Source organism: Eucyclogobius newberryi, unplaced genomic scaffold (assembly GCF_026437365.1).
Source record: "Eucyclogobius newberryi isolate DKJ021-1_F unplaced genomic scaffold, fEucNew1.0.hap1 SCAF_2, whole genome shotgun sequence".
Taxonomy (NCBI): Eukaryota; Metazoa; Chordata; class Actinopteri; order Gobiiformes; family Gobiidae; genus Eucyclogobius; species Eucyclogobius newberryi.
Window position 1 is genome coordinate 9592667 of NW_027315834.1, and position 13271 is coordinate 9605937.

The window sequence follows — 13271 nt, forward strand, 5'->3', positions numbered from 1 at the left end:
GGAACTGTTTGTTGTTGTTGTTGTTGTTGTTGTTGTTGTTTTATGGCGGTTGGCATCCAATTGTTGCATTACCGCCAGACTTCATTCCTCAGACTTTTCGAACTGTTTGTAATTTGACTTCCGGGCTTTGAAGGTTTGCCGGTTGTCACGGCGACACTCCCGCTAGCCGCCGTTGCTACAGTAAATACATCACCCTCGCGTTTCTTTGCCTTGTTCAGCGGTGTTTTCGTCACAAATTCTAACCAAAAGAATATTTTAAAAATGAGTGAGCCTCCGGAGCAGCAGCACGCCCGTTCAGAAGAGCAGGTAATGTCTCACTTTGCCGCAAAACAACGTTTAAAAGTGGTCAATTTGCGAAAAATATTTAAAGTCAGCGTGAGCGTTTATCTGCGGCTATTTAATTGCTCGTAAGCATAATATGACATTGCTTTATTTAAAATGGTCTTGTCACAGTGAAACAAGCAACAGAAAATGGAGTTAAACGTCTAGCACTGTATTAAATACATTTGTAAATACATGAATAAATAGATGAATAAATAGATAAATATTTGTGGGATCATTCCTGAAACAAATTATAATGTCATAAATATGTTATTGTTTCCTTAGATTTGTTGTTAGATATGTTTAAAAAGTAATATTTTGTTCAGTTTGTTTCATTGTAAACAAAACAAGCATTAACATTTGAGAGAAGACTGAATTATGAACTGAAAAAATTTACTTCAAAATAAAAAAGTACAGAAAGCAGAGTCTAAACTTCAGACAGGATATTTAGTTTTCTGCAGAGTACATTCTATTATCTAACGTTAAATAATTGCAGCCTTGGCAAATTAATAATCGCGCCAACTCAAATTGTGAACTCGATTCGATGTCTCTGTCTGTTATAAAATAAATCATTTAAAAAGCTAATGGCGTGGGCTGCAACTAACATTTATTTTAGCAGTCGACCAGTCAGTCCATTTAGACTTTTTTTTAAATAACATTATCAACTAAGAAAAGGTAGAAATATGATGACTGAAAGCTTCTAGATGGAGAATATTTACAAGTAAAGTGTTTGTTGAAGAAAATGAGTAATACCTTATTATCTTAATATTTTGTTTGGTGTTTGATAGTCTGTAGTCCAGATAACAATGAGTAAAATACAACTATTGTTTATAGTTGATTAACCGATTAATAATTGCTGCCCCACAGTGGTGTTTATACGTCATGTTTCTCCCCAGAGGGCGTCCGGCGACACAGAGGAGACCAAGAGTCAGACACAGGCGTTTGGGCACAGCGGGCTCTTGTCCACGGAGCAGGGAGCCAAGATGGAGGACATGACCACAATGAAGGCGAGCTACGTCCAGCCCAAGGGTCCAGGGATCAGGCTCAGGGGTCAGTGTCTGGTTCTCTGTCACTTACTGTTCCTTCTCTCCAAAAAAAAACCTGAAAACATTGAGTGGAACAGTTACTTTGGTGTCGTCCCGTTACAGTTTAATATCTGTCTACAGTCGAGTCTGAGTGTTCATTACTTTGTCCCAGCAGGAGTGGTCCATGGTAGAAAATGCATACTGTTTTTCAAACCGTGTCCAAATTACGACCTTTAAAACCTTTTCTACCACTGGTTTACGATGAACAATGTTGAAAAAATTAAGATGAGCGTGGGCGTTATGAACAAAAGGATGTAGCACAATGTTCTGCAGCCTCAAGGTCACAACACTTTATTGTATATAGACTGAATATCTTGGTCATTTCTCAAGGAGCTACTGCATCTATAGTGATGCTCTCTTCTTGTCCTCTTTGTGAAGCCGTGGATGATGTGTCTACTGCAAGGTCGGCTCTAGGGCTGTACAACTAAAAAAACTCTCGGTCGACTAAAAACGTGCCTTGACAGCTGATTAGTCGAGCGAAGGGGTCAATGGCACGAAACCTTTAATAAAAAGCTTTTAAAACATCAGTATTTGTATGATCTAACCTCATATCTAGTCATCTCGTGCGGTTACGGGACAATAAACGCTTGAGAATTCACGCATAAACCACTATTTGTACAGAAGAAGTTGGACAGAGTGTATTTACATGTAAAAAGTACATTACATTTATGATTCTGTCCCGTAAAAACGAGAGGTGCTTTGTTCCTGTGTCTGTAACGTGCCGTCTGTGCCTTCTCCTCCAGGAAGCAGGATGGAGCTTTTGGAGAAACATCTCGCTCAGACCATACGGTGAGACCCAGTGTTCCATTCAGACCACAGTACACATCACGGCAACACGTTTGTGAGAGAAGTGTTTGTCCCTACAGGTTAAGGTATATGTTATTGATCCATTCTCTGCATTTGACCCATCCTTCATGCCACTGACACAATAAACCAAAAGCAGGATAATCACAGTTTCTGTATAAAATTGCTGCGTTAAATTGACAGCAGAATGAAATGTTTTACAGCTTATTTAGTGTCTATATTCAGTCTTAGAAGTCACTTATTCCCCTCAAATCTTACCGTACAGTAAAATATAACAAAAGATGCTATTACCCACGAATAATGGTGATGTTTCTTTAAAAAGACTTATGACAGGTTTTTACGATTTTCTCATTTTGACTTTATCTGGTGTATTTCTACCTGTTGTACATATTAATTATAGTTTTATACAAATCGAGTTGGTATTTTTTGAGAAAACAATGAAAAATCTGGGACAAAATCACATCAGGGACACTTATTTCAGTCAAAGTTTGCAGAATTTAGACAAAGAAACAACTTTTTTGACTCTTTAAACACAGATTCAACTAAATAAAATCGCTCTAATATATTTTTATTTGACAATTTGCTGGGTCATTTCCTAGTGTGATGTGATCAATTACAAACAGGATGTGAAATTAAAAACCTAAAAAAATATTATTCTGTGATAACATTTTTATGATTTTTAGCATGGTTCAAAATATGGTTAACTGCGTTTTAGTTCAATGAGTCGTCCGACATGTCAGGGGCACTTTAAATAATCGTTTCACTAAAATTTTTGTATTGTTGTGTTGCCAGATCCCACCACTGAAACCAGCTTGCATACTTGACACTGTAATCAACACCAAAGACTCGTTAGAAACCGTAACCACATAGTTTATTTGATGTCGGGATTACTGTCATGGAATTAGACATAAACCAATGCTATTCCTTAACAAACAGAGAACACAATTCAACTTAGAATATGAAACGATACATAAAGGTCAGACTTTTGTGTAGCATGCATGGGAGAAACCGCCGGGCCGGGTCACCCAGGCTGTTGTAAGTAGCCTGGCGACCCTCCTTAGTCTCACGACGTTTTTTCTCATGCAGGTTGGTTTTATTAAATATTATGGAATAGGCGGGTCACATTCTCGTTGGTCAGCTTCACATCAAGGCACTTGTCTTTTACAACAGTTGGTATTTTTCCTTAGAGATAAAGCCTTGGGTAATGTTTTACCCATTCTCCCCTGGGGTGTTACCCCCCTCCCTGGAGAGTAAACATTCCTCTGCTCCATCTTTACGACACACAAACAAATACAGTTTGTCACACACCGTTTTTCTCTTAGACTAATGATGCCGATAATATTCAAATATAATCATATCACTATTATGCAGATAAAATGCATCACAGAAATATATTTACATTTTATCACAATTAAATGTCACAATGAACAATAATGTGAAAAACCACTTAATTCTGCTGACAAAATAATTCTGCATCGCGTTAATCACGGTAAATGTACAACATTTTTTGCAAAACTCTGCTGAATTACAAGAATGGTACCTTATTTAACTCTCTATGGCCCAATTTTATCTAAATACAAAAAATTACCTCAAAAACCTAAAATCCAAAAAAAGTCTATAATTTTGTTCCAATTCTTAAATCCCCTCAACTTCATGAGATCAATTTGCTGAATGTCCTCCCTGCTCTCACACCCATTTCACACTACACTGTCCTCTCTATTAAAAGCTTGCAATGGAGATGGAAGTTAGATAAAGAGTAAAAATACTCTTTGACAAATAAGACAACCATTTAACAACAGCCATTTGTCTTCAAAACATTGAATTTTGGTTTTAGTTCTAAGAAAGAAATTCGTCACCAACTATTAAGAACAGTTTTTTTTTAATCTATTGAATTCAAAACAAAATAATAGTAGTTTCTTGATCAGTTATTGATTAATTCTATCATGAATTATATTGCTAAAGTACATACCTGACGGGTTTGAGCGAAAGACATGAAGTATCCTTTATATTACATATAAATAACACTTCTAAGATTTTAACCTCAAGTTTGTCCGTAATTATCGAGGCTGGAGACACAAAATAAGATAAAAGATTGACAAGGAGCTCACACACTTTTTTATATCTGTGTAAAAGAGTGTAAAAGTCTCAGGGCCGTCAAAATAAGTTTGTTATTGTGCTGGCTTATTAAAATGACTGTTGTAGAACATTTATGTGAGTACCAGGCGGTGTGCGCAGTTATTCTAAGCACGTCAGTCCCTGGAAGAGTCGACAGAACAGAACCGTGTATGTGTTTCAGAGAGAAGATTGAGCTCCAGATGAAGCCTGCTCCGTGTGACCCAGAGTACATCACTACGACCCACGAGAGCTTCAACGTCCGGGGCTTTGTGCCTCTGTGGGAGCGCCTCACGCTGGTCTGTATCAAAACGCACATGTTTTGTCCCATTTAAGCTTATAATCTATGTGAACAGAATTATATTTCAGGTTTTACTACACATTTTGAACACATAGTTGTCACCAGTTTGTCACAAGTTTATTGTTGTACTTCCTGGTTGGCAGCAAATATGACATAGGCAGAGGTAATTCCACAAGTGTAACCTAGCAACCAGACTGCCAAAATCCATACAAATCACACAACAGTTATGATTTGACCAACAATAATACCATATAACACTTATTCATTTTAAACTTGTATTTTTCCAAATTTCTTCACAAACTGCAAATTAATGGAAGTAAAAGTATGGTAAATATTTACCACAGGTTCTGTCCAGCTAAACAAAGTCATAATTAGAAAGACAGGGGAAACTTGATATGGACAAAAACTCATCAGACCTCAGAAGCAGGGTTGGGCCTGGTTAGTCCTGGTTGGGCCTGGTTAGTCCTGGTTGGGCCTGGTTAGTCCTGATTAGTCCTGGTTGGTCCTGGTTGGTCCTGGTTGGTCCTGGTTGGTCCTGGTTGGGCCTGGTTAGTCCTGGTTGGGCCTGGTTGTGCCTGGTTAGTCCTGATTAGTCCTGATTAGTCCTGATTAGTCCTGGTTGGTCCTGGTTGGTCCTGGTTGGTCCTGGTTATTCCTGGTTATTCCTGGTTAGTCCTGGATGCCACAGTAGTGCAAACTTGTGTCTTTGGGCAGGACACTTCACCCACTGTTGAAGTGGTGTTTGATGTGCTCTTCCAGGCTAAAGTTTGGACACTCCACCCCATCCTTTATGATACCAGCCTCTACATTGTCTATACTGAAAACATCAAATACATGAAGAAAGTTATTCAGGCCCCAATTCAGGCGTGAAAGTTGTAAGTTGAAAGGACTTTAACCCATATGAGTAATTTGGAGCCAATTATTAACAAATAATGATCCAAATTTTTCCTTGACACACACGTTGCTGCCATCTTGAGGACGAAAGCCGCATGTTCACTGTGGTCGCTACCAACAGTCTCAATATTTTGCTGTCACTACAAACATTGCTGGGTTTTTACAAACTCGGCTGTGGTGTTAGTTTCCAGTTCAGTTTACTATAAATGATTGTGCTGTTGTGGTACTTGAACTCTGGCACAGTTTCAGTGTCTGTCTGGCTGCACGTGTGAGTGATGCCTGACTGGGTTTTTTCCTGAAATCAAAAGTGAATTCTTGTCATATTGAGGGAAAAAAACCAACAGTTCTGTGTTTGTGTCCAGACGCATGACTACAAATCTGAGGACGGCATCACCTTCTGGAGCGAGAACCTCCAGCGTGTACAGGCAAGTGCGCATTGGTTTATTCCACTTTCAACGGGTACATTTTGCAGGATACAAAAGCTTTATAAATCCTTATAAAAACACAGAATAATGAATAAACTATTATATTTGATAAGTTTAGTTCACAAAAACTAAATCATACCTGAAGGAGAGGTTCACAAAGGATAATCTCTTCAGATTTAAGTGTAATTTTATTAAAAAATAACTGCCCTCTTTTGACCAACACTTAAACCTCACTAAAGTCCTCGTTAGCTGTCGGAACAGTAACCAAGAGCATGCGATGATCATTTAATTTAAGGTGAACATGGCATGTTTTTAATTTGAAAAGGACTTGTTTAACACACGCCTGGTGAAGTTGTTTATGGTCAGAATATGTTGAAACAAACCCCAGATTAAAGTGCCCCCTACAGGTCGGACGACTCGTTGAACTAAAATGCAGTTAAGATAAATATATGAAGTTTGCGACGGGGAAATGAAAATGTTATCACAGAATAGCACATTTTTAGGTTTAGAATTTCACTTCCTATTTAATTATGACATCAAGCTAGGAAATTACCCAGCAAACACTGGGAAAAAAAACATCTAATGTCACAATTATTTTCATTTGACAAATACAAATATATGAGAGCAACTTTATTTTGTTGAATTAATTATTAGAGAGTCAAAAAAATTGTTTCTTTGTATAAATTATGCATGAACATTGACTGGATGAATGTCCCAAGTGTGATGTCATTTTCTACAGATTTTTCGACTTTTTCTTCCACAAATACCAACTCGATTGGTGTAAAACTATTATTTATATTTACAACAGGTATAAAGACACCAAATAAAGTCAAAATTATAAAATCATAAAAACCTGTCATAGGCACTTTAAATTAGCTCCACGCCCTGGAGAATGTCAGTACCAGACAGTACCAGAAAGGGGAACCGTAGCTCCTGTTGACATGTTTAATGTATAGTACCGGTACTACAGTAGTTGAGTGACTCTGTACCTGCTCAGCTCGTGCTCTGTCATTACAGAGCTCTGGTTAAATGTCTCGTCTGTAATGGGAGTGTGTGAACTGTCAGGAGGCGTCTGTGTCCTGTCCCAGGCCAGACTATCACAGCGCTTTAAATGGAAGAAGAAGAATCCACCACACGCCGTCTTAGTCTGATCTTAGAGAGTGCAAAACAGAAAACAATGAGCTGTGTCACGTTGAAAATACACAACCCCCCCTCGTGATGTCATCAGGAGGTGAGCCAGATGTGCTCCTCTGTGTTTTTAAAGTGTATATACCTTCACGAGACATTTAACACTAAAATGTTTCCTTTATTTATTTATTTATTTATTGCTCAAACACAACATTTTGCACAAAATAAAACACAAATCAGAACAGTGAATGTATCCAAGTACAATTCCAGAACAGGTTTTGATTTTATTAATTTATTTTAAAACACCAAAAACTTGCATAAAACCAACTGATAAATGATATATCTTAGCAATCTTAAAAGCTCAGTAAGTCAATTTTGCACATTGTCCTTTAAAAGTCACATTTAGGTTTTATGTCAAAGCGTTTCACACCACAGACAGACACTGGGACCAGACGGATTAATCTACTATATATTTGACCTGGTTCCAATGGTCTGTGTTTGACGGAACTTGTCTCATATGAAACGCTGATGAACTGAATTCTTTTGTGGTCTGTGTCTCTCAGGGGGTGACGCCATCGCGGGCCCCCGGCGCCCCGTTCAGGAAGTGCTGCGAGTTCAGCCGGCCAATCGGCGAGCGTCTGGATGAGCCGACCCCGCCCTCCGAGGACTGACTCAAAGTAACAGCTCATAAAGACTTTAATAAAATGTGAGCCATCGCAAAGGTCAGCGAGGAAGAGAGACGTTTGGCAAAGCAGCAAAGATCAGCTCAGTGTTTTTCTACCAGTTCATCAGGGAACTAGAGCTGCGGTTGACCATTATTTTAGAACTATTCTCTTATATGATACACAATGGACCAAATAAAGGTAGAAATATGATGACTGAACACTTGTTTCGACCTCTTAAAGTTGTGAAAAGCAGTTATAAACTCTTCACTGTCAAACTATTTCAAACCTTTTAAGACAGTAAAAATAAGGTGTTGGGGGAGTCCACTCCTTCTTAACTGATAAAAGACTCATAGGTTTGAAATCTGAAACAAATAAATCTGCTGCTAATTTTCATTTGCATTGTTTCCATACAAAGCCAGTGCAAAATGAATCAACTGTAAATAAATAATATAGTTGTATTTTGATAATCATACTCGTTATCTGGACTAAACCGACTCCATTTGAAGAGACCTTTTTATAGCAAAGCCTCCAGTCGTGTTTACAGAATCTCAGTACAAACAATGGGGCACTTGTTTTTTCCTCCATTCATCGTTTTGCATGAGAACTGAACCTGTAATTAGCTCATTAAAACACTGGCTTTCCTCCCACACGAGCAGCCACAATCTTACTACAGATCAGGACAAGTGGGCTGAGAACATGTGCCGCTCTTTTCATGTCGTTACTATGGCAACGTGTCATCCCCGCACACGTTAAGCCCAAACATGTCGTTATCTCCAACAAACCTAAGGAGGACTTGTACATATGTTTTTTTTCCCTACAAAAGGAGTTGTTTATCTAATTCTAAGACTGTTTTATTAAAGTATTATTAAAACATTTTATACAAATTTTCTGTACCTTTCTATACATTTTTCAGATATAAATGTTACAAATATGTGCAGTTTTGATTATTTTTGCACATAAAATGCCCTATTTTCAATATGAAAACATGACGTGATGAAAAACTACAGGAGAAATGTGAAATTGATATCTCTAAACTTTTTTTGCAGTCGTCTTCAACAATCGTCTCTCATTGGTAAATACACTTCAGCATTTAAAGGTGGCATTATAATAACATGGGTGATTTGTGCATGTTTTAGTGATACTGTGCTGTCCTGTATTTGAGGTTAAAAAAAAGAAGCTAAAAGTTAAAAGTTGTCAGTTTAGTTTGAGTTTGGGCTAAGTTCATGTTTAGGGGTGCTGTACGGCTGCTCTGATTGGCTGTTGTTTGACACAGTCGTAACAGAGTCACATTGACACAAGACACGACAGACAAATAACCTCTTTTAGGAGTTGCTGCTCAGGCCACGCCTCCGCGAACTCATGGAAAGGCAAATCTGCTAAATCTGCTCCAATCGGGTTAAAAATCCTTGAACTGAGCACTGACTCAAACTAAACATGAACTCAGCACTGACTCAAACTAAACATGAACTCAGCACTGACTCAAACTAAACATGAACTCGGCACTGACTCAAACTAAACATGAACTCAGCACTGACTCAAACTAAACATGAACTCGGCACTGACTCAAACTAAACATGAACTCAGCACTGACTCAAACTAAACATGAACTCAGCACTGACTCAAACTAAACATGAACTCAGCACTGACTCAAACTAAACATGAACTCAGCACTGACTCAAACTAAACATGAACTCAGCACTGACTCAAACTAAACATGAACTCAGCACTGACTCAAACTAAACATGAACTCGGCACTGACTCAAACTAAACATGAACTCAGCACTGACTCAAACTAAACATGAACTCGGCACTGACTCAAACTAAACATGAACTCAGCACTGACTCAAACTAAACATGAACTCAGCACTGACTCAAACTAAACATGAACTCAGCACTGACTCAAACTAAACATGAACTCAGCACTGACTCAAACTAAACATGAACTCAGCCCTGACTCAAACTAAACATGAACTCGGCACTGACTCAAACTAAACATGAACTCAGCACTGACTCAAACGAAACATGACCTCAGCACTGACTCAAACTAAACATGAACTCAGCACTGACTCAAACTAAACATGAACTCGGCACTGACTCAAACTAAACATGAACTCAGCACTGACTCAAACTAAACATGAACTCGGCACTGACTCAAACTAAACATGAACTCAGCACTGACTCAAACTAAACATGAACTCAGCACTGACTCAAACTAAACATGAACTCCGCACTGACTCAAACTAAACATGAACTCAGCACTGACTCAAACTAAACATGAACTCAGCACTGACTCAAACTAAACATGAACTCAGCACTGACTCAAACTAAACATGAACTCGGCACTGACTCAAACTAAACATGAACTCAGCACTGACTCAAACTAAACATGAACTCGGCACTGACTCAAACTAAACATGAACTCAGCACTGACTCAAACTAAACATGAACTCAGCACTGACTCAAACTAAACATGAACTCAGCACTGACTCAAACTAAACATGAACTCGGCACTGACTCAAACTAAACATGAACTCAGCCCTGACTCAAACTAAACATGAACTCGGCACTGACTCAAACTAAACATGAACTCAGCACTGACTCAAACGAAACATGACCTCAGCACTGACTCAAACTAAACATGAACTCAGCCCTGACTCAAACTAAACATGAACTCAGCACTGACTCAAACTAAACATGAACTCAGCACTGACTCAAACTAAACATGAACTCAGCACTGACTCAAACTAAACATGACCTCAGCACTGACTCAAACTAAACATGAACTCAGCACTGACTCAAACTAAACATGAACTCAGCACTGACTCAAACTAAACATGAACTCAGCACTGACTCAAACTAAACATGAACTCAGCACTGACTCAAACTAAACATGAACTCAGCACTGACTCAAACTAAACATGAACTCAGCCCTGACTCAAACTAAACATGAACTCGGCACTGACTCAAACTAAACATGAACTCAGCACTGACTCAAACGAAACATGACCTCAGCACTGACTCAAACTAAACATGAACTCAGCCCTGACTCAAACTAAACATGAACTCAGCACTGACTCAAACTAAACATGAACTCAGCACTGACTCAAACTAAACATGAACTCAGCACTGACTCAAACTAAACATGACCTCAGCACTGACTCAAACTAAACATGAACTCAGCACTGACTCAAACGAAACATGACCTCAGCACTGACTCAAACTAAACATGAACTCAGCCCTGACTCAAACTAAACATGAACTCAGCACTGACTCAAACTAAACATGAACTCAGCACTGACTCAAACTAAACATGAACTCAGCACTGACTCAAACTAAACATGACCTCAGCACTGACTCAAACTAAACATGAACTCAGCACTGACTCAAACTTAACATGAACTCAGCACTGACTCAAACTAAACATGACCTCAGCACTGACTCAAACTAAACATGAACTCAGCACTGACTCAAACTAAACATGAACTCAGCCCTGACTCAAACTAAACATGAACTCAGCACTGACTCAAACTAAACATGAACTCAGCACTGACTCAAACTAAACATGACCTCAGCACTGACTCAAACTAAACATGAACTAAGCACTGACTCAAACTAAACATGAACTCAGCACTGACTCAAACTAAACATGACCTCAGCACTGACTTGATGGGTGAATCCTGTACAAAGATGACATCATGACATTCCTTATTCCTGTGGTAGGCCATAGGCTAGCTCTCAGAAAGGGCCTAGAAAATGACTTCCGTCCCAGGGTCCTGGGAAATACTTTTTGTTATGGTTTCTATGAAGTAAAATAGTCAAACTTCTTCCACCAAAAGTTCCTCAAGCGGGAACTTTGCACTTAGTGGGTAAATCGTCAATTGAAGTTGGGAAATGTACGAAAATATGCAAATATTAGCCTCTCATAGCATTTTTCACTCAATTTATCTCAGAAAGTAAAAGGGTCACACTCTTAATTTTTGGCACATAGACGGACAATACAATGAATATTTGATATGTGAAATATCAGGTCGATGGGAGTGGAAGTCTTGAATTAGTCATATGTTAAAAAAGCCATCATTTCAAAATGATCTCATATTGAAACAAGCTCACCATTAGGGTTGTGTTCAAAATATCGATACGGCGATATGTCGTCACGGACTCCATATCAATACTGAGTCACAGTATAGTTTTTTTTTCTTTGAAGTTTTGTGGCCCATAGGCTTTAAACGAGGTGGAATAGTACTTTTAATATGCTGTTTGTGCTGCCCTCCTCTCGGTCGAGGTGAGAAGGAGCTGTGGACCTGATCAGAAGCTGGTCTGTGCAGAAGATGCTGCTGCAGCATGTTCAGACAATGATAATTGTTTGGCAAGAAACATGCAATACTTTCCTAGAATGTGTTCCATATGTTTCTATTTGGATCAGTTGGTTGGATGTATAAAATTATTAGAGCAGAATGGATTTATAAAAAAGTGCTTTGTGGATAAACATGATATTTCATACATTTTTGTATCCAGAGTAAAAACATTACCCATTTGGTACATTTTTAAGACCCTTTTTTCAAAAATGTATCAAGATACATATCGTAATGAGGGAATTGTATCAGAATATACATGTATCGGGATACATATTGTATCTGTATCGGGATACATATCGTATCGCAAGGGTCTTACCCAGCCCTACTCACCATCGGTTTTTTGACTCACCAATTTTTCACATACTACATTTCAGATTCGACTTCATTAGGCCCCATAACTGGTACTAATAACAAAATGTTAAAATAAGTTCAAAATTCTTTATAAGTTCCAAATTCTTTAATAATAAAAAATATCCCAATGTACACAAATTCAATAATCAAACAGTTATTATCACGAGCTCCACAATAGGCTACTAGCAGAAAATAGTTTAATTATGGATAACCATCATACTATCAAATAAAAACTGTATCTGGACAAATTGTGATCAAGGAGATGGTTTCCTTGGCAAAATCGATGTTATGGAGATGAAGACAGTGGGAACTTCAGGACTGAAGCCCTTAGGAATGACATTTTCCTGTTGTACCTGCAGTTGGGCCAGACACTTTCAAAGTTCATGATACTGTCAAATGATGCAATGTGACCAAGATTATTCAGTATCTTCAGTACATGAGATGAACCTGTGAGATGTCCAATTGTTAGTCCAAGGGCCAGTGATTTTGGTGTTTGTTTATAGCCATCAGAAGCAAGATAGACTATATCTCTGCATATGGACAGAAGCTTGAGTTCATTCTGGCCTGATACTTCTTGTAATTCGCCCAAAGTAGGATCTTCTGATGCTCCCACTATCCAGGCAAGGAGGTTAAAAAGTTCTTGAGGCACATATTGGTGACATTAAACTCCTCATAAGTAGGAGGCCACGCCCACTGAACACCTGGCTTTTGTTTAACAGCAGAGTACAGTGTGTGGAGGAGGTCTCTTGGCTCCTTGTCTAGTCCTGAAGTCACATGATACAATTCCCTCATTACGATAATGTATCTTGATACATTTTTGAAAAAAGGGT

General features: G+C 38.5%; 1 protein-coding gene across 1 annotated transcript; it reads left to right on the forward strand.

Annotated features, from left to right (window-relative positions):
- Positions 1-259: 259 nt before the first annotated feature.
- On the forward strand, positions 260-7741 carry spag8 (sperm associated antigen 8). The gene is made up of 6 exons (XM_072453208.1): positions 260-306; positions 1218-1371; positions 2150-2195; positions 4507-4621; positions 5880-5942; positions 7634-7741. The coding sequence occupies exons 1-6, from the start codon at positions 262-264 to the stop codon at positions 7739-7741; spliced, it is 531 nt and encodes a 176-aa protein (XP_072309309.1). The 5' UTR covers positions 260-261.
- The last annotated feature ends 5530 nt before the right edge of the window (positions 7742-13271 follow it).

Bases quoted from the DNA above. Each gene is read 5' to 3' on its own strand.
- spag8 (XM_072453208.1), top strand. From the start codon at position 262: ATGAGTGAGCCTCCGGAGCAGCAGCACGCCCGTTCAGAAGAGCAG. The intron at 307-1,217 runs GTAATGTCTCAC...GTTTCTCCCCAG, and splicing joins ACGCCCGTTCAGAAGAGCAG to AGGGCGTCCGGCGACACAGA. The intron at 1,372-2,149 runs GTCAGTGTCTGG...CTTCTCCTCCAG, and splicing joins TCCAGGGATCAGGCTCAGGG to GAAGCAGGATGGAGCTTTTG.